A 21,704-nucleotide genomic window follows, 5' to 3' on the forward strand; every position below is an offset into this window, starting at 1 on the left:
ATAAGCAAGCACTTAGGAAATTTCAGATTTTCCTCGCCAGTTTCCCCCGACGACGCCGAGCACATCGACGCCGCCAGGCTGCCCCGACGCCGCCCGCCGCCCTTGTCGTCGCCGTCGCCCGCGCCCGTCGTCGCCGTCGCCCGCGCCCTCGCCGGCCGTCACCCCCGCCGACGCCGTCGCCCGCGCCCGTCGTCGCCGTTGCCCGCCTCCTATATATATGCATTCTTTCATATATATGTTAATGATGATATGATGATGTTGATGATATGATGATGTTGATGATATGTTCATGTTGATGATATGATGATGTTTTTTTTCATATATGCATTTTTGCATATATGTATTAATTTTTTTAAGTTGTTAGTAGATATCGATTTTGGGTTAGTGCATTTTATCACTGATTTTAGGTTAGTTGATCGATTTAGTGCATTTTATGTTTGTTGCATTTTAGGTTAGTGCATTTTATATTAGTGGAGAGGAAAAAGTAAAATAAGTAAAAGGAAGAAAAGAGGAAGGAAGAAGAAGGAAGAAGAATAAAAAGAAGGAGAGGAAAAAGGAAAATAAGTAGAGAAAGAAGGAGAAGACGAGGAGAGGAAGAAGAGGAAGAAGAAGAAAAAAAGAGGAGAAGAAGAAGGAATAGAGGAGCTTCTTCTCCTTTTTTTCTCCTCTTTTTTTTTCTTCTTCTTCTTCTTAATTTTTATCGGGAGCGAGGGTGTCGAGGATCGCCGAGGGGTCGAGGGTCGGGAACTAGGGTAGAGGGTCGAGGGTCGTTAAGGGGTCAAGGGTCGAGGGTTTCAGGGTCGAGGGTTCGAGGGTTCTATAGGGTCGAGGGATCGAGGGTTCCAGGGTCGTCTAGGGGTCGAGGGTTCCAGGGTCGTCGAGGGTTCGAGGGGTCGAGGATCGCCGAGGGGTCGAGAGAGGTTTCCTAGTGTCAAAGTATTGAAGAAATCCATGGCTTCATCATTAGCCGGAAGTAACCTAGGCATGATGGTACGAAGTCCTCCAAAGTTATTCTAGAATGGACTCCCGGATAGGATAATTTGCCTTTTTGTATGAATTTCAACAAAGGCCTTCCAAATAACGATATTCGGAAGGTTCTTGCTGAACTTTGTACCAAAAAGCGAATTATCCTATCTGGGACTCCGTTCCAAAATAACTTTGAAGAGCTTCGTACCATCATGCACCTGTTACTTTCGCCCAATGATGAAGACATGGTTTCGTTGAATCCTTTGACACTAGGCAACCTCCCGACCCCTCGACGATCCTCGACCCCTTGACCCTCGACCGCTCGGTGATCCACGACCCTCTACCCTACCGCGGGCGTCGATGCCCACGTCACTTGTGGGACATAGATGTTTGTTCATATATAATGTAGATGTCTATGTATGTATGGAATGATATCGATGGATGTATGTTATCGGGGTCGAGGGTCGTCGAACATGAGAGGAAGAAGAGGATAAAAAAAGAAGAGGAAGAAGAAAAAAAAGAGGAGAAGAAAGAATAGAGGAGTTCTTCTCCTCTATTCTTTCTTCTCCTCTTTTTTTTCTTCTTCTTCCTCTTTTTTTTATCGGGAACGAGGGTCGTCGAGGGTCGCCGAGCGGTAGAGGAAACCCTAATTAAATAGCAAGTATCGTCGTTGTGAGATACATGTGGTTGTCGGTGTCGGACACTACATCCACGTCCCACAAGTGACGCGGGCGTCGATGCCCACGTCACTTGTGGGACATAGATGTAGTGTCGTCGTTGTTGTTGTCGATATACCCCCTCCCGATAGCTTCATGTATTTTTAAGAAGGAAAAAACAAGCATATTATTTTTTCATGTATGTATGTCGTCGTTGTCAATATACCCACTCCCGATAGCTTCAACACGTGGGGGGGGGGTCGATATTACCCCCTCCTTGAAGCGTTCTCGAGGCCACCCCTAACCCTTGAAGCGTTGTCGAGGCCACCCGAAACCCTAGAGAAGCAGCGTCGAGGCCACTAATTAATATGATTCCTTATTGTGATTAGCTAGCTAGTGCTACGTTTGCCACTAATATATCCATATATGTCATGTTTGAATAATAATTGCCATGTTGTAAATATTTGTAGAAACTATGGACACCCCGCCCCGAGACGAAGCACAAGAAGCGTTGTTGAGGGACATAATCGCAGAAGGAAGTGATGTCGTCTGCTCGTTGATGTTTCTCAACGACACCGATGGTCTGGAAGGAGAGGGTGAAGAAGCAGCTGGCTATGATTATGATGGCTCCGATGACCCAATGCCGGTGCAAGAAGGAGAGGGTGAAGAAGTAGACCGTGAGGACGGCTCCGGTGATCACCGAACCGAGTCCGGACAGGTATATATATTATTTAAGCCTGTGCTGACTAGCTAATTGATGCATTCATTGTTTTGATATGTACACATATTAATTAACTCTCGTCTTTGTTCTTTTTTCTAGCCCTCCGGATCGAGCACAACTTCGGTAAAGAGACGAGGCCCGAAGAAAAAGTTGAGCTCGGATGAAAAGTTTGAGATCATAGAAATCGCGCGCGATGGCCAACCGATTGAACCCATCCAGACAAAGAAGGCATTTGTTGCTCAGTGCGGGGTTCTGGTCAGGGACAAGATCCCGATTAGCATCCAGCAATGGTATAAGCCTAAGAACGACCCTGAGGTGTCTTATGTCAATGATATGCAGAAAAATGATCTTTGGACTGAGCTGAAGTCAAATTTCACCCTACCGCCAGAGGATGATCCGGTGAAGCCAGTTGAGCAATTAATCAAGTCTTTTGCTCTTAAGAAGATGGCAGACCTATTCAGGAATTGGAAGAATGACCTGAATAAGTTTGTCTATAAAAAAGAGACCCCAGAATTCAAGGGCAAATACGAGAAGATCAGAGATGACTGGCCCGCATTTGTGGCCCACAAGACATCGGAAAAGAGTAAAAAGATGTCGGCGACAAACAAGAAAAATGCTACGAAGAAGAAGCTTCACCATCGCACGGGGTCAGGTGGCTACCTCATAGCCCGGCCTAAGTGGGCCAAGGCTGAGAATGATCTGCTTGATAAAGGGATCGAACCGGAGACAATGAATTGGCCAGACCGTTGCCGGACTTGGTTCTTCGGGGCTGGCGAAACCTTGGACCCTGTATCAGGGAAGTGCATTTGGACGGACGAACAATTGGACATACCAATCAAGAGGCTTCAGCAATATATCGAAGCAGCGCAGCAAGTGACGTTCTTTCCAGACAGAGAGAACAACGAGCTCACAATGGCCCTCGGGAATCCTGAGCACCCTGGACGGACACGAGGCACGCCAGGCTCCGTTTCGTGGAAGGCTGTATTTCCGGACGCAGGCGGTTACAAATGCCAGGGGAGGAGGACGAAAGTGCAGCAGACCGAACTGCAGGTGCTGCATGCAATGGTACAAGCGATAGAGGAACGAGAAGCAGATCGCAGCAAACGACCTGCCGAAGCTTCCCCCGAAGCTACCCCGCCATCTCAGTGGAGAAGCAGCGTGGCTTCCACCGAGCTGCTTCAGCCGGAGCATGCCTTGACAGCTCCTGCCAGCTATCCCGTGGATGCTATCACGGAGGCTGAAAATTGCCACCTTATGGCGCAATGGATGAATTTGAAGGTCAAGGCGGCTGTTGGCTCTGTTTATCCTACTAAACCCGACGCAACTTTTCACTGCCGGCCGATTCCAGAAGGATATGCTAGGGCGATGGTGGATGAAATAACGGAGGGATTTGAGGACCTCCGGCTTGACCACCCTACCGGTGAAGGGGAGACTCGGCTGGGTTCTGCTCTGAAGACTCATGCCTATGGCGGAAGCATCTCATCAACCTTCCGAACTGGACGCCTCCGCCTCCTCGTCCTCCTCCGGCGAGTCAGGGCACTCCGCCTCCTCCACCGCCTCCTCCTCCAGCGAGTGACGATCAGGGCACTCGGCCGGCTCCTTCTCCGGCACGTGGCGGCACTCCGCCTCCTTCTCCGCCTGTGCCGGCGCGCCCGAGCAGCCAGCCTCCTCCTTCTCCGCCTCGTCAGCAAGGGCGGAAGAGACCCGCCGTCGCTCCGGCGGCTCCGGCGCGTCGTAGTCCTTCTCCTCCGTCTCGTAAGCAAGGAAAGAAGACATCCGCTCCGTCTGCTATGCCGGCGTCTAGCAGTACAGCCAAAGGCGAAAGGACATACAGATTCGGTCCTTCTCTGAAGACTTCAGAGAAGTTACCATACGAGAGGACCGAGGAGGAAAACGTGAAGATCGCGCGGACCGAAGTGAAGGACTTCTTTGAAGGGTTGAAAGCAAAGAGACATCCACCTCCGGAGGAGAAGGTAGATCCGGTGAAAGTGAAGCGCACTCTGGCTGCCCTGACAAAACCAACCAAGTCTCCGCTGAAAGGCAACTATGAGCGCATTATTGGAAAGGCATTTGCCGAAGCGGAGAGGTCGGGAAGTACTAAAAGTGATCAAAGGATGAAAGAACGACGAGCTGGGAAACAAATTGCCCAGCTCGGCGAACAAGCGAAGAAATCGTGCCCCCGCTCAAGGTGCCTGCTAGCGACATCGTCGATCCGAGGATGGTGCCCGGTTATGGCAATCCTGGAGATTACCTGCCCGACGATGTACATTATGATTTCTTGTAGGTGCAGATACAAAGATACGAGTACGGGAAGCCTCTCGTCAAAGATGAAAGATCTCTATCAATGATGATGCGAAGATTGCACGATTGGTACATGAAAACCTGCAGAGAGTCTGAGGGGAGGAGTACTTTGTATGTGAGAGTTAAAAAGGAGCATGACCTCGTTGGAATTGAACTGTTGCCTATTCCATTTGAGGAGTTTTATCAGTTTTTCAATCAATTGGCCCTCGATAAAGCAACGGTCACCTGCTACTGCCTGTAAGTAGTACTACTTCTGTCATTAAGTCTCTCTATATAACTCAGCTCTTTCATTGCATGTATTTATAATTATCCCCACTATATTATGCAGATTGAAGATCGCCGAATTGAAGAAAAGACAAGTGGGTGATATTGGGTTCATTAACACATATCTCATAGATGCAACTGAGGTTGAATTTCATGCCGAAAATACCGAGGCCAACTTGCTACAATCGTTGGTAATAAATGAACACAAAGATATAATACTCTTTCCTTACAACTTCAAGTGAGTGTTACTGTCTTGTGGCATATTTGGTTTCCCTTTATTAGTCCAGGTTATAGTAATGTAATATTGATGAGTTATGCATGCGTGCGCAGCTTCCACTATATTCTCCTAGAGATTAAGCTTGAGCAGGGAGTAGTAACTGTCTTAGACTCGAGACGAAAAGATCCCCAGGAGTATGCGGACATGAATGAAATGCTCGAGAAGTAAGTTAAATCGATCATTATCCACCATATCAGCAACTTTGTTCATTTCTGATATCAAGTAATTGTTTTCTTTGTATGGCAGGGTTTGGAGAAAATTCACCAAAAAAGCTCCGGGACTGCCGAAGAAGCTGCAATTTAGACACCCGAAAGTAAGTACTATAGTAGCATATTCCACGCATCTCCTAGTGATTCAAGCGCTAGTTTCATCAATACCATTTAGCATGCTTGCTAATTATCAGTTTCATTGACCTCTATTTCTTGTAAAGTGGTTGTGGCAGGAACAAGGGAATGATTTCTGTGGATACTACATTTGCGAGTCCATCCGCCACACGACCTGTGAGCGGAGCTACTCTGACAAACAATATGAAGTGCGTAAATAACAATATTCACAATTTTATTTTATTACCATCATTTGTGTTGAGTTTCATTCATTCATATATATATGTATTGACCCCCTTCATAAAATTAGATGTTTCGGATGCGGGATGAACTCCTAGCACCAGATCGCATGCGAGCAATTCAAGAGGAATTGGCGGCATTCTTTCTTGACCACGTGATCGCTGAAGACGGAGAATACTATGTGGACCACGTGTCCGTATGTTAGGAGATTATATTTGTAAAAGATAATTATTGTATATATGTAGCCGGTAGTGTCGGATAGATATACGAGAACTTGTTGTTCGACCAGTCTCTCGGAGAAGGAGAGGTGGTCGATATCACTTCTCTCTGTATGCATATATGTTCATTACGATCTTCTGTTTCCTTCGTTTGCTTACTAGCTAGATAGCGTGTCTAGCTAGTCCTCTCTATACGTATGTATAGTACGTAGCGTCGACCAAGCACGGACAAAAGAAAGGACACTTCTCTCTATTAATTAGCTAGCTAACACAATATATGAAACACCTAAATTAACCCCCAAAATCCCCACCCCCCACCCCCCCTTTAAAAAAAACAAAAACCCCAGTCACTGAAATGCTGACGCGTGGATGCCTATTGGTCCGGGTTGGTGCCACCAACCGGGACCAAAGGCCCTCCTGCCTGGGCTCAGTGCACAGGCCACGTGGAGGCCCATCTGTCCCGGTTCTGGATTGAACCGGGACTAAAGGGCCAGGGCACCAGGACTAAAGTCCCTTACCAACCGGGACAATAGGCCCTTTTTCTACTAGTGGGTTCTCGTATTTGATACTCCCTCTGTAAATAAAATATAAGAGCGTTTAGATCACTAAAGTAGTGATCTAAACGCTTGTATATTTCTTGACAGATGGAGTACAAATTATATATGAATTATCTAGTGATCTAAACGCTCGTATATTTCTTGACAGAGGGAGTACAAATCATATATGAATTATCTCCACATGTCTATTAGTTACTAATAGATGGCAGTTGTCTGTAAGTTGCCCTTTTCCATCTCTCCTTCAAATTATCCTGAAGTACTACTGATTCTGTCGACCTCTGGATCAAAACCACCCGAGGCACGTTATTGATAGTGACAAAGCGTAATGGAACGTGCCTCATATATATACCGTGGATAATACGATCAGACTGCCAAGACCTATCCCAGCAGCCTTAAGAAGGATAACTTTTCAGATTCCACATGATGAAAAATGAAAAGAGAGGCTATGAAATTCTATTATTTAAAAAGAATGTAAGGTTCCAGTTTCACCTTACTTCCCCACCACTTCTTTGTGGAAAATTCCCTGTAAGATAATCAATCTCCTTAATTTACTCATCTTCTAAACTAATTTTATTTTAATTTACTTACCAAACTTCTCATCAGAATATAAGGTAAATCACAGGCTAACGTAAATTATAGCGCAGGAGCATTGTCCTAGTGAAAAATAAAAGCAAATGTTGGCTCTTTGATATATGATGATGCATACATGACACTTTGCTCATGTAACCAAGCCTTCATTCCACAAAGAGATAGGATTTTTAGGACCCAGGTGCCTAGGCACCCTCTTATCAGCACCGTGCGTTGAGAAATGGGTTCCTCGAGATTTGTACTGTGTCCTCAAGCAGGAATCTGATTAGCAGGGCTAAGCGGCGGGAGGCTCGTAACATTTGAAACAAATCTGACCTAGCCTGGCACTGTCCTTCTGAAAAGAATCTTACTAGCTAGCTACAGTTTATAGGCTGATGTGACAATACAACTTTACCGGCAGCAAACTTCGACTAAGAAAAAGCGTGGAATCTTACTCAGACAAGAACAATTTTTTATTTGCAGCTGGACACTTGTCGGAGAACGGAATCCATGTTTCTTTTTTCTGGTAATGAGAAAGATGGCTCACAGATGTACCTAGCTCAAAATGCATCTCGTATCATTGCTACTGGAGGCTATCATGTCTGACTCGTGTACCTGGCTCACTTGTTCATGGCTCAACTTTAGCACAGTACACTACATGTGCGGCCGATTAATGACAATCTGCCTGACTAAACGTTTCAAAACCAGGAACTATGGGGCACATCTAGATCAAACTAAACTAGATACATCCATTTTCATCCATTTTGATGACAAGTATTTTCGGACGGAGGAAGACATTGACCCTCCGTAAGCTTGACTGTACCAGGTACAAACAGTGAACCCGTGCATACTTGTACTAGCAGGTTCCCCATTCACACCTTGGTGCCCAACGCTGATGAAGTAAGAAGGTAAAATTCTTGATATAAAAACTGCCACTGATGTGAAACCCCTACACCCAGCATGCACCTGTCTATGTGCTGTCTTTTCAACTACACCCGGCCTGACCTGCTGCCAGGGCTACCATCCTGCTGTCCGTGACCACCTTCCATGCCTACTGAGTCTGCTGTAGCCTAGGACCGGCCCCTGCTTTACTCTGCAAATTGACTGCTTAATTCACATGACAACGCAAGCAGCTTGGTGCTGTATAGGCCTGGGCACGAATCTTTAAAGAACTAAATGCACCGGATAAGGGGGTGTCCGGGTGCTATGGCACCTTTTCGTTCCACAAAAAATTAGAACACACCTTTCATACATGCTACTCTGCCTATATAGTTGCAGGGTGAAGCTAGAATTTTATTGCAATTACTTTTGTTAGCCAACTAATTGCATTCTACCAAGCCGCCAAATGAGTTCTATGTGTTACACAAATGTTCTAAAACTGATGTTTTTCTTTTTATGTTTTTCTAGAAGGGTGGTGGTATTGTGATTGTTTGCAGTTGTTATGCTTGTAAATGATGCTTGATTGTCGACTGAACGCATGTTCAGTTCACGCCGCTGGAACTGGTGGATTCAGAAGAAAAGAATGCTCATCCCTGAGGCCCGAACTGTGTAATGGTGCCACAGAATGTTTCATCATTGTGGTTGATCTTTGATTCTAAATGCACAGGGTATTTTAAATGTACTTATTGAAACATGTTCAGTTGACACCGGTGGAACTAGTGGATTCAGAAGAATGCTTGTCCCCAAGGACTGAACTGTGTAACGCCGCGGCAGAGGACGGTGTCGACCACGGCCTCGTCTGTCTGGCCCTGAGGTAAACTCGCTGGCATCAAGTGCCCCTGCCTTTGCCAACGGCCTTCTATCAAATTTGCATCAAAGCACTTCATTCGTTCATTCGGAAGAACTGGCATTTCCATGATCTCACAAGAAAGAATAGAGCAGAGTTGAAGCTACACATACACCCATGTTCATTAATCTAAGGAGTTGCCGATCCTGTTGCTAGTGTCTGCAAAATCAATCAGGGATTGAGTAAACAGGAATAGATTCAGTTGATTAATCTAAGGATTTACCGATCCTGCAGCCACAGCTGTTAATTAATTCAGCGAGGTGAGACTAGCAAGCTCATGACTAAGTTAGCTCAAAAAAAGTTAGCTCTGCTCTAGTATGTATCCTTCCGTTCCAAATTATTTGTCGCAGAAATGAATGTATGTAGAACTAAAATACATCTAGATACATCCATACCTGCGACAAGTAATTCGGAACGGAAGGAGTACAACACTAATTATTTTCAAACCATCCACGCCAATTGCGACTAACAAGTCCACGGCAGTAAGCTCGTGTGGTGTGATCTGGATGGATGTGTGCTGCATTTTGCATATCATAGTGATCTGTAAAATTCTGTATTTTCTGAAGTCCCCTGCGTCCCACATATCCAGGTTCATCCTTTCTTTTCTTTTTTTTTGCGGGGGCAGGTTCATCCTTTTTTTTTTGCGGGGTAGGTTCATCCTTTCATTGTTGAAGAAAAAAAGTTTGTTCTTTTGATATGGCACTGATGTCAGTACTGAGGATCAATATTGTCCAACATATGGACGTATTAACTGGATTCCTATCCATCTAAATTAATACGATCTCCCTACACACGTACGTACACCAAAGCTGACTCTTTGATCTCCTAAAACACTAAACTCCCTGATGAATTTGGGCTGTGGGCTGCGTGGCGAGACACACATGTATGTGTGTGCGCGGTTGATTTTGACTCTTCGGTCAGTTCGAATGTACTCGTCGGTTGGCTAGTGTATGTGTCGGTGCCTCTTTGCTTTTCTTTCTGGGGCTGCTTGAGAATTGTGTGAGAGGGGCGGCAGTGGTCTGTTGCGTGAGAGGGAGTGGCGGTGTTCTTCAGCGTGGCTGCTTGTTCCTCGGAGGAGCGTGCCTGCGCTGGTCTCTTGCGCCTGTGTCGTCTGCCTCTCTCCGCACATCCCACAGAAAAATCGCTCTGCAAGACGCGTCTATCGCTCTAGTACTTGCTACTAGACTACGTAGACCTAAGCTAACCCCGTGCCAACTCCAACATCATATAGTATATAGTACTTCCTCCGTTTCTAAATCTAAGTTTTTTTAGAGATTCCTCTATGGACTACATACGAAGCAAAATGAATGAATCCACAATCTAAAATATGTCTACATATATCCGTATGTAGTTTGTAGTGCAATCTCTACAAAAGACTTATATCTAGGAACGGAGGGAGTAGAACCTAACGAACCTTCCTACCTACACCCACCTTAGCTGACTAGCTTGGAGCCGACAGATGCTCCTGGATGAATGAATGATTTTAGTTGGTGCCTGCTCCAAGGCAATAGACTACACCTAGCAGCAAACAAGTAGATCTCAAGGTAAGTACACTGCATAATCACATCCAAAGCAATCCATTCTAAATTTTCCACACATGGACATGCACGTAATATATAGTGCTTAATTAATGGACGTCGATAAGTGCCACACGTGTGGGCGTTAGGGGGGTTTGCCCACACATTTTGTCTGGTGTGTAAGAGGAACAGCCCACACATCTACATGTGGGCAAAACAAATAATGCCCACACACACCTCTTTTTTTCCTCCCGATCCCTCTCACACGCGTGCGTGTGGGCGAAATAGATAACGCCCACACGCCCCGTACGTCAGGCCTCGTACCTCGTGCTCCCGCACGCCCCGCGTACAATCACCGCACGTCCCACAGTTGCCATGGTCCAGACCCTCGTCCATGTTCGTTTAGCTGCAGTTGCCATGTCGCTGAACTTCGGTTGCCATGTCGGGCAACTACAGTTGCCATGGTTGCTCAACTGCAGTTGCCATGTATGGTCTGGTCTACTACAGTTGCCATGATTTCAAAACTTTAGGAGTTGCCACCCACTAACACTAGGCAGTTGCCATGTAGCACTACAAAAAGGCATGGCGAAAAAACATGTTCGGGTAAAAGAGAGAGTTGCCATGTTTTCACAAGCACGCTACGCTAGGGCAGTTGCCACGTAAAAGAAAGAGTTGCCATCTGCTTACATGTAGGCTAGGATTGTTGCCATGTACCATGCAAAAACACATGGCAACTCGGGTAAAAGAGAGTTACCATCTGCTTACAAGAGCAAAGCTAGGGCAGTTGACATGTACCCTGCAGAAACACATGGCAACTGCCAGCTTTGGGTGTGGGCGAGGAGACGGGCGTGTGGGCGAAGTGATAAACGTCCACACACCAGCCCCCCCGTGTGGTGAAAAAGAACGTGTGGGCGACCGGATGAATGCCCACACACCAGCTTAGTACTACATGGCACATAAAAACTGCTAGAACGCGTCAAGATTCGTGCAGAATTGATTGGACGAGGATCCATGCATGTGGGCGAGTTGCCAGACGCCCACACGTGTGGGCGTTAGTGTTTTCGTAATTAATTTGGGTTTTGCTGATCCTATGCATCTTGAGATTCACTATCATCGGAAAAGGAAATATTCGATCGTCACCCTTGACCAGAGGTATCTTTGGACAGACGGCCGATCTCACAAATACTCGTAAATAGTGCAGCTAGTTGACCTGAACGAATCACGATGATCAAGGGATAAAAACTACCATTAACTAATGGACAATCAGATCCAAATCTTGGACCACCGCACTTCGTAAACTGTATTCATTTATGTGGCTGCCACGTACGTGGATGGATCAATCGGCCATATGCATGCAAAGCAAACTAGTGAGCAAGATCAGCGACCTCATGACACTTAGCCAATGTTGTTGCTTCATGGCAGCGGAGTCCTCTGTGCCACTGGCCCACTTGTGATGAAGATGTTGCCCTATGGATGACAGCCACATTGCCCTACCAACACATCAATGTATTAGCGCCTAATGATGGCCATTGCTAAAGAAGCAGGTCCATATGCAATCAAAAACTGGAAATATTTTTTTCCTTCTAAAAAAATGATGGATGTATCTTCATTGATCTACTTGTTGACAATACTACGTACTTAATTACAATACTGTGTAGTTAATTAATAAAAATTTGACCTCTTGGAAGGTAAGAGACCATGCATTACCCTCTACCGCTACTGACTTGTTTGTAGTTCTGCTAGTTAGAGTGGATATAGTTACCCTAACTATTACACTTGCCCACACCATGTCTTGTGAAATAGTTAATACAAATAATTTAAAAATATATATTATAGATATGTTCAATGCTTTATATGGTGCCCATAGCACCTCAGACACTGTGTCAAGTGTCGTCGGACTCTCCACTAAGGAAAGGCTTGATGACAGTTAAGGTTGAATTTTTTAGCATAGGTTCCTTCTCATCAGGCAATGATCTCGACACGAGATTTGGGGAAGATATATACGTGGCTAGGGGATCCTTCAATACCCGAGCCTATATAATATCATGTGGTGACAAGACGTTTTCATTGCCTGCTAGGCGTTAGGGACGTGTCCGTTGAATATCGAGTTTCAATGTGCGCTTACTGGGGATAAATGAATGGCATGTGGATGAACTTATTTGCACAGTTCCGTTGGAAGTTGCATACTTGCAGTATCTTGTCTTTTAAGCCCATATACGTGGACCTGGGATAATCGTGCAACACGTGGCGAATGCTTTTGCAGCAAAGCTGAAGCCTATAAATTGAGGGCCCTTACACAATATCCACATGACAAGCTGCCCTGTGTCCATTACATAAGTTGAAGAACAAACCAGCGACTCACGTACGCACTACACTAGACACTCCTCATTATTCAGCAAAGATGGCATCCTTTGTTGCACGCCGAAGAAAACCTGAGCTCGTGCTACCGGCGCAAGTAACGCCGCACGAGACTCTGGCTCTCTCCGACGTTGATGATGACATAGACCTGCGATTTCTGCAGCCTGCCATCGAGTTCTTTCGTGCTGTCGACCACGGGCCGTGGCGGCCTGCCACTGCTGCAAAGGTTGTCAAGGCGGCTCTCGCGGAGGCGCTGGTGCACTACTACCCACTAGCAGGCCGTCTCCGGGAGGCCGCCGGGGGAAAGCTAGTTGTCGAGTGCACGGGGGAAGGTGTTGTGTTCGTGGAGGCGGAGGTGGACGTGTCCATGGATGATCTTGGCAAGCCGTCGCCACTGCCACCGTACCCATGCGTCGAAGAACTGTTGTGCGAGGTGGGCGACCCTAGGGTTGTTGTTGGAGTTCCTTTGTTCTTCATGCAGGTAGCTACCTAGCGCCTTCAACTCTTCACCTCATTATTCCACACTACTGTCTATCTATCTAATTTTAATAATATACTCAAACACGTTACTACGTACATCCATATTATCTAGTTACGATGGTTCAAAGTCTAAAAATACACACAATATTTATCATGTGCAAACAACATTTTCTAAAAGGGTCAACTATGCAACCACTGGGCGACACATGGCCAATCAGATTCTACATGCATTAGGTACGTAATTATAAATTATATTTCCATAAGGACACGCACAGGCATAACTAACTATATCCATTTCAATTTAACTTCACATATTAGTATTGTCTTATGTTAAACTTTGACACTTTGTAATTTTTTTATCAACATGTACAATACCAAAGAAAACTATATTAGATTCATCATTGAATATATTTTCATATCATATATTTTTTATTGTATATGTTGTATATTTTCTTATATAAATTTTGTCAAACTTTATAAAGTTTTACTTAGGATAATATGTAAACTAAATCGAAACGGAGGAAGCCACCGCTTTACAACATTATTAACATTTCGTATTTTTTGTATTAATCAATGTGAATAGGTAACCCAGCTGAGATGTGGAGGATTTGTGATTGGTCTTCACATATGCCACAACATCGCCGACGGCTACGGCACCACTCAATTCCTGAAATGCATCGCCGACTTGGCTCGTACAGGGGGTGATGCCTCCAAAATCGTATCGCCGGTGTGGAATAGGGAGATCCTGACAGCGCGCATCCCACCGCAAATAAGCCCGGAATTTGTGGGATTCCTCCAAAGATTAGGCAGCACCGGCAACGATGTTATGTTGTCAACACCGCCGGAAGAAATGGTCGTCCGCTTCTTCATCTTCGGCCCGGGAGACATCGCAGCGCTACGAAGCCACCATGCCCCCGCACATCTTTCGCCACCAGCCACAAGCTTCGAGCTTCTGACTGCGGTCATGTGGCGTTGCCGCACGGTGGCGCTCGGCTATGAGCACCACCAGCGGGTGGGCCTAATGTTCTCTATGAATGTGCGCGGGGGTGGGAAGTGCCATGGGCTTGTCCCGCATGGGTTTTACGGCAACGCACTATTTTACCCTGTGGCAGACACGACCGCCGGAGAGCTATCTGGCAACCCGCTTAGCTACACACTCGGACTCATCCGTGAGGCCAAGCGCAACATGACAGACGACAACATGGAGTCCATGGTGGATTTCATGGCATCTCTACATGGGCGGCCACCTCTCACCATTGATAAAATGTATGAGGTCTCTGACATGAAATGGATTGGACAGGAGGCGCTGGACTTCCAATGGGCGAAGCGGGTTGGCGGTGGCTTACCCATGGTGGGGGACATCTCCTTCGACTCTGTGAGCTGCCACATGAGGTGTAGGAATGGCAAGGGTCAGGACGTGATCGTGATAAACATGATATTGCCAGGACCTGCAATGGACAAGTTTGAGAAGGAGATTGCTGTTTGGGTGTGCAATGGACAAGACGAAAAGTAGTGGTCCACCTCAATTCGATCAGCCTCATACACCCCTAATAAAATAAACCCCGGCGCACAAGTGCTTAATTACCATGTTGTTTTGAGTTTGCAACTATGTAGATGAGGTCGTTGTAAATTTGTAAACTTCTAAATAAAGTGCCCCCTCTCAATATATATATTTTTGTTTAAAAATGCAAGGTTGCTTGCATTAATTTGCACTTACTTTTGGGCATCTCCCACTGCTTGTCCGCTTACCTTTAAAAAATCTGCTTTAAAGAAGGAAGGAAAGAAGTAGAGTGTTTTTTCCGAGAGTTGATCAACTGATTTGGCACACCTCGAAGGAAAGAAGGAAGCAGAGAGATGGGAGTAAATGGCAGGGAGTGAGTCATGTATGTTTTGGCATGATTCGTTCATTTGGTTCATAGTTACCGGATTCGCTGGAACAGCCTTGAACCCCGAGTCAGATCAATCGATCTAGAACGGGATTCGAATTCGCTTAGATCGGTAGAAATTTGGTGCATGATTCGCATGAGATCATTGCTAACCTGATAGGGTCATGAGTACAGCAGCTCGACCCGGCCAGTAGCTACACAACAGCAACGCAGACGCGGTGGCTGGGCAGCAGCGACTCTATATGGCGCAAGGATGGTATCTGGTCCACGGCGATGATGGCCTGGCCATGGTGGCCGGAGAACGGCGACAGCAGCCAATATGAGGTGGAGGGCGTTACGGCTAAGAATGCCAAGACATGGCGGCCGGGGTGACGGCGATGAAGACGTCTGCTGCTCATTTGTTTGTTGTGCTTGAATAAGGTTTGTAAGACTTGGTTCCTGGTATCACCGGAGAGTCCTCGCGGTGATAGCCTCGGAGATTCCTTCATTTGAGTAAACTGCAACTTTTCCCCGCTAAAAACAACCCAAGTTATGAGGCCTTGTACAATGCTAGGTGCATAGAAAAATAAACCGGGTTTTTCTGAAGTACCAGTTCCTATTTCTACAAGAGAGACGCCTAATTAAATGTATACCCTTTATAAATAAGCATCGGTGCTTAAAAAAATACTGGTTTATTTATCTAAACACCTCCTCTAAGCGTGTTGCATTGTATAGAGCTTGAGAGGCCTCTTGAAGGTGCTGGTGTAGACAAGCCAGCTACTGCGCTGCCTGCTGCCCCCAAGGGAAAGCCTGGCGGCCTCTTCACCATCTGCCTCTCGCGCTGGTAGCGAGTTCTCCTATTTGCAGGGTTATACGAATATTAGTAGCTCTACTATATTTGAAGATATAGAAAATAGTTGGATTCAAATATTAGTAGCTCTACCGTATTTGATGGTATAGACAATCAAGCGTACAAGCATATGACTGATTTTATTTCCTGGGCACTCGACTCTGCAGTTTATAAGTACATTTGATTTTATTTCCTTCTTTTTCTCCATATGTATATTGCGTGATGACTGATTTCTCTGTGTTTTTTTCACATAAATTGCCCTCTGGTTTTGTACATACATTTTGCTGGCAATAGATTCCAGCTTCTAATAAAGAAGAAAAGGAAATAAATTTTGTTTGAGGGATGTAAACTGCACATGCAACACATTTTGGCATGGCAATACAGTCCCATATATCAGATTTGTATGCCCAAAACAAAACCGATCCGCGCTCTTCTAAAGGATGGTAAGAAGGGTCAGTCGGTAGCCCCCAATGGCGCGGATGGTCCCAAAGCAGGCTTCTCAGGCGGCGGCAAACAACGAGGGTGATGTCGTCTCAGGCTCTCAGCTAGGGTGAAGAGGAAACAAATGACTTCTTCTTTCAGTGCTGCATCAGGCGCCCTGGGCGATGCGAAAAAGTAGAAGATTAGTCCGGCCATCGCGAAGGGGAAGTCCACCGTGCCGTCCATGGCTAGGATAGCCCTTCAGTGTCGCGATCTTCTCATAAGTCGTTAAACATAACTTCTTTTTGTCTTGTACCATGACGAAACATGAAGCTGACTCAGGCAATTGTCGGTGTGATTCTTGCAGGTGTTCGAGGATTGTTGATCCTAGAAACGCCCCAAGTGATGAGAGGCCCCTTCAAGGTGCTGGTGTAGCCAAGCCAGCTGCTGTGCTGCACGCTGTCCCCAAGTGCATCCCTGGCGGCCTCTTCACTATCCGCCGCTCCGCAGATAGCGAGTCCTCATGTTTCGTAGGTATTATACTAATATTAGTAGCTTTACTGTATTTGATAGTACAGAAAATAGCTGGATTCAAATATTAGTAGCTCTACCGTATTTGATAGTATAGAAAATCAAGCGTACGAGCTTTGCCTTAGTTTGTCTGGGCACCCCAACTCTGCAGTTTATAAGTTCTTGATTTTATTTCCTGCTTTTTGTCCATATATATGTATGTTGCGTGATGACTGATTTTATTCCGTATGTTTTCTTACATACGTTTCCGCCTGGTTTTCTACATACATTTTCCAGGCAATAAATTCCATTTTGTAATAAAAAAGAAAAGGAATGAAATTTTGTTTTCTGGAAGTAAATTATAAATGCAATGATGCAATACATTCCGGCATGGCAAAAACAGCCCCATCTATCGGAATTGTAAGCCCAAAACAAACCAGATCATCCGGAAAATTGTCAAAATTCAAACGATCCAGGGGCCTCGTCTCCCCACAGTATCCTCCTCCTAAAACCACGCAACACATTGATCTCCATCTGCACGCAATCAATCGATGCAGAGCCTTGAAATTATCTTTGTTTCAAAAACAAGTTCCTCCTTAAAAGGCACTCCTCTCACTTTTGAAGTTTTTCCAGGTAGTACTATTTTACGTTGACATATTCTGTTTCAAAACCTAAAATCTAGGCACAAGATATTATGGCAATATACGGAATCGTTTTGGTTCTCTTACAAAATGTTGCAAAAAGGAATCACTAGACAAAAACCTCACATGGTTTATAGTCTGACGAATTAAACTGGGAAAAACTTGCTAAGAATCACATGAGTATCTAGCAGGTAGCTAGTCTCCCGAGAATCCCCCTCCTCCTGACCACGAGTCCCCTCCTCCCGAACCCCATGATGAAGAGCTTCCGGAGTCCCAGAAGCCCCCTAATGATGGCGAGGACACGTCCGACTCTGCCGCCGCAGAGGAGGAGGAGGAGTCCTTGGTAGAGTCTTGTCCAGTGGAAGATCCTCGGGGAGGCTTGTCGTCGTCCAAAAGCGCCGCCATCTCCCAATCAGAATCATCAAAATCATCAAACAGGCTTCGGGAGATGCCATGTCTGAGAGGGGCACGTACAACCAAGTAAATTAGTAAAACAAGATGCAGGCACGGTTTTTACTTGATTAACGAGCTTAGATATATATATAGGAGCTTAATAATTATAGTAGGTTGGCTTACCCGTTTTGTTTGCTTCGCCTCCTTGCTGCAGTTGACTCGTCATCTTTCTTATCGGTATGACGCTTCTCAGACTGCATGTACAGATAGACACTAGCAAATGAATTTTGATGCTGCCAATATGTATGGCACCCCATATTTTCTGCTCCACAGACCGCGTGTGCTAAATTTACAGCCTCGTTTTTGTGCGTGCTCTATTTTACTGTTTCTATTGGAGCTCTGTTTTTGGTTGCACGCGCGCTATACAAACATCTTTTTCAGACCGCGATTTATGTAGCACGTCTCTTGGAGATGCTCTTATACCCCATAAATATAAACATGAGAGGGCATGTCAAAACTATCTTCTCAACTAACTCCTTCGTAGGGCCAATGCGAAATCGATCGAAGCTAATAATTTGGGATGCATGTTACGTACCCGGCCGCCGGCGTCCTCACCCTTGCCGGAGGAGGCGGTGTTGCTGCTGAAGGATACAGCCGACGCAGAGCTCAAGGGGATGCGAACCAGAAGCCTCAGACTTGCCGATCGCCGGAGCGCGAGGGCAGATCGAAGCATGGACGTCGCCATGGCCGATCCCGATCGGATCTCTCCTCGATTTGTTTTGTTTGATTCAGCCGCCTTTTATATGTGGAGACGAGTACGGAACGTTTCAGGAAAAGAAAAGAAAAATATTTCAGGTAGGAAGGCTTATTGATCAAGAAAGAAACTTGAACGACCGGGAGGGCTATATGCAGATGTGATATTTTTTTTTAGAAAACCATGTAACTTTATCTTTATCTTTATCTTTACCTAAAGAGAATTGGGTTTCTGCCCGTATTGGCCAAAACCCCTCTCTGTTTCTTTGAAATCAACACGCAGTCCTTGTTTAGGTGACACTCTGGAAAAACGTTTCGTTTTTGCATAAACCCCCCTGCATTTATTAGAAATTATCCGCACGACCGTTATCTCTTATTGGACTGGCTCACCACCGCGCGTCTCGCCGCTTAACCTGCCGTTCTCCACCGCCGGGCACGCGCCGCCGCTTGCCGCCTGCGTCGCGTCGGGCGTCCACGCCGAGCCGGACAGGAGACCCATGTTAAAGGCTGGTCGCAGCGGAGGCCTCCACAGGAAGACTCGAGGCGGTCTCGGGCGCGACGGGAAGCTGGCTGGACCACACGGACGACGGCTCTGCTTGCCAGCGGTGGCCGGAGGCGGATGGGGCTGACTCGGGAGATCCACTCGAGCACGAGAGGAGGCTGGAGGAGAGGGCCAGACGTGGCTTGGCGGGCACGAGAGGAGGCTGGAGGAGAGGGCCAGGTGTGGCTTGGCGTCTCCAAGAGCCACGAAGCCAAGTCAATCGCGGCGGCTCTGTCGTGCAAGGCTTTCGCCGGTCACCTTCCAGTCCGGATGCGCGGTGACCGCGGCGCCGCCGCAGGACGACACTACCTGACATGCAGGGACGTCTCCACATGCAGGGCGCGGCTGCAGGTAGGGCGTTTTTGAAGTTTGGGGTAGTCTGCTAAATCGAATTGTTCAGAGCTACTCGTGGGTGTATCTATATCTATACTACTATTAAAAGAGCGAACTTGAGTTTTTCTAAACCCACACCATAAAATGTACACAGGATAAGCAGAACCCTTCGATCAAATTAATTTAAACACATCTCACCTCTACATCACGTTAATAGTCTGCCAATCAGATCAACGACTCAGATGAAATGTTCTGCCAAGCAAACGTCGTGGTCTGCCAATCCTATTAGCACTCCGCGGCCCCTCGCGCAACATGCGGATCACCCACCGGCCCGCAACAAGGGGATTGATTCCAGCCGCCTCCACCTCCCTCCTCTCTCCTCGCTGCCGCTACAGAGCGCCGCCGGGGTCGCTCTCATCCCACGAGCAGCGTCGGCAACGCGGGACGTAGTGGGCTCAAGTTGCATCGGCGGCGCCAGTGTCCCTCTCCTCTGTCGAGCGTCGGCGGCGGCGGCGCGGGACGTAGCAGGCTGAACCTCACTACTGAAATTTTCACGTACGCCGGGTGTAATGCTCTTCGCCGAGTGCTAAAACACGGACACTCGGCAAAGCAAACTTCACGGCAAACTGCCATCTTTGTCGTCACTGCTTCACGGCAAAGAGGCACCGCACGGCAAACCCTGCAGATGCCGAGAGCGGCTCACGGTAAAGAGGAGACACGTGGCATGCCCGTCCACAACAGACGGCTTCGTCAGTTACTGCGTACATTAACGAGAGCCGCCATACGACACTCGGCAAAGCATATGCCACATCCTATTTTCTTTTTTTGTGTTTGTTCTTTCTAACTGACATGTGGTCCGACTGGTCACATTTATCAGTAAAAGTTTTAAATCACTTGCTAAATATATTTGAAAAAAATGACAGATACCTTTGCCAAGAGCTGCTCTCGGCAATCCTCCTGACCACATGGCAGTTGACAGTTTACACACACACACGTCTGGATGTACAAAGGATTTGATAGTTTGTGGCACACACTCTTGTAAGCCATTTTATATTTGTCCTCTCTATTTTAAGTTACGAAAATAATCTGTAATCGATGCACACGACCCAAGCAGCCTATGCGAGGAAACAGACTTCCAGCCATGGATATCACAATGATACCATGCTGGCCAACTACGGCGTCACACAAAAGGTGGCCATTACCGAGAGCCGAGTATCGACCCTCGGTAACGCACGTCCTTGACGTGACACGTGACTCACAAACCACACACATGAGCGGGAACGTCGAGGACCAGCTACGTCTGTCCCCGAGACAGAATCTTCGGTGGGTGATCCCGTGACAGAACGAGCCTAGACTTGGTCTGTCATCTCGCGATGACATGCACTAACACGTAGAAGCAGTTATTCACCGTGGACTACACCCTCTCGGTGCCGAGTAACGCCCTAGACCGCCTGGGCCACCGGATGGGTGCTCGATATGGAGACCGCCCGAGGGGGGGAGGGCACCCCTACATGTGTGTGGCCCATGCATATGCATGGAGGGGTGGTGTGCTATTTGAATAAGCAACGCACGTCCTTGATGTGGCACGTGCCTCACAAACCACACACACGGGCGGGAACGTCGAGGACCGGCTGCGTTCGTCCCCGAGACAGAGTCTTCAGTGGGTGATCCCGTGACAGAACGGGCCTAGACTTGGTATGCCATCTCGCGATAACATGCACTAACACGAAGAAGCAGTTATTCCCCGTGGCCTACCCCCTCTAGGTGCCGAACAACGCCCTAGACCGCCGTGGCCACCGGAGGGGTGCCGGTCTCTAGAACCGGACGAGGCCCATCCGAAGAAGAAAACACAAGACAGTAATTATGATGTGCTAAGGTTGTTTGCCAAGCATGGAAGAAAACAACAAAAAAAGTATAATACATATTATCGAGAATGCACAAGAAGGAAAGAGATGTAGGTTAGATGCTTTACCGAGAGCGCCTCTCGGAAAAGGTGGCCATTACCGAGAGCCGAGTATCGACCCTCGGTAACCACTGCTCTAATTTTTTCCCTTCTCTTTTTGTTCTTGTTTTGCACTATTATTTTTGTATCTCATATTTCATATGCTTTTACGACCAAAGTTTGTAAATTCCATGACTTTTGATAATTTTTTCAATAAAAAGGACT

General features: G+C 46.7%; 2 protein-coding genes across 2 annotated transcripts; one reads left to right on the forward strand and one right to left on the reverse strand.

Annotated features, from left to right (window-relative positions):
- The first annotated feature begins 12,794 nt into the window (after positions 1 to 12,794).
- LOC119341614 (acyl transferase 1-like) lies at positions 12,795 to 14,847 on the forward strand. The gene is made up of 2 exons (XM_037613484.1): positions 12,795 to 13,232; positions 13,815 to 14,847. Exons 1-2 carry the CDS (start codon positions 12,795 to 12,797, stop codon positions 14,742 to 14,744), a joined length of 1,368 nt encoding a protein of 455 aa, XP_037469381.1. The 3' UTR covers positions 14,745 to 14,847.
- A 2,671-nt stretch (positions 14,848 to 17,518) lies between these two features.
- On the reverse strand, positions 17,519 to 18,671 carry LOC119335580. Its single transcript, XM_037607692.1, has 3 exons — positions 18,506 to 18,671; positions 18,094 to 18,164; positions 17,519 to 17,974 (listed from the first exon to the last, which is right to left on the reverse strand). Exons 1-3 carry the CDS (start codon positions 18,653 to 18,655, stop codon positions 17,713 to 17,715), a joined length of 483 nt encoding a protein of 160 aa, XP_037463589.1. The 5' UTR covers positions 18,656 to 18,671; the 3' UTR covers positions 17,519 to 17,712.
- Between the last annotated feature and the right edge of the window lie 3,033 nt (positions 18,672 to 21,704).

The sequence above is a fragment of the Triticum dicoccoides genome, chromosome 7B, assembly GCF_002162155.2.
Source record: "Triticum dicoccoides isolate Atlit2015 ecotype Zavitan chromosome 7B, WEW_v2.0, whole genome shotgun sequence".
Lineage (NCBI taxonomy): Eukaryota > Viridiplantae > Streptophyta > Magnoliopsida > Poales > Poaceae > Triticum > Triticum dicoccoides.

Coding starts and splice junctions, on each gene's coding strand:
- LOC119335580 (XM_037607692.1), bottom strand. CDS start 18,655: ATGGCGACGTCCATGCTTCGATCTGCCCTCGCGCTCCGGCGATCGGCA. Junction 18,165..18,505: donor GTGAGGACGCCGGCGGCCGG/GTACGTAACATG, acceptor CTGTACATGCAG/TCTGAGAAGCGTCATACCGA. Junction 17,975..18,093: donor AGGCGAAGCAAACAAAACGG/GTAAGCCAACCT, acceptor TGCCCCTCTCAG/ACATGGCATCTCCCGAAGCC.
- LOC119341614 (XM_037613484.1), top strand. CDS start 12,795: ATGGCATCCTTTGTTGCACGCCGAAGAAAACCTGAGCTCGTGCTACCG. Junction 13,233..13,814: donor TTCCTTTGTTCTTCATGCAG/GTAGCTACCTAG, acceptor CAATGTGAATAG/GTAACCCAGCTGAGATGTGG.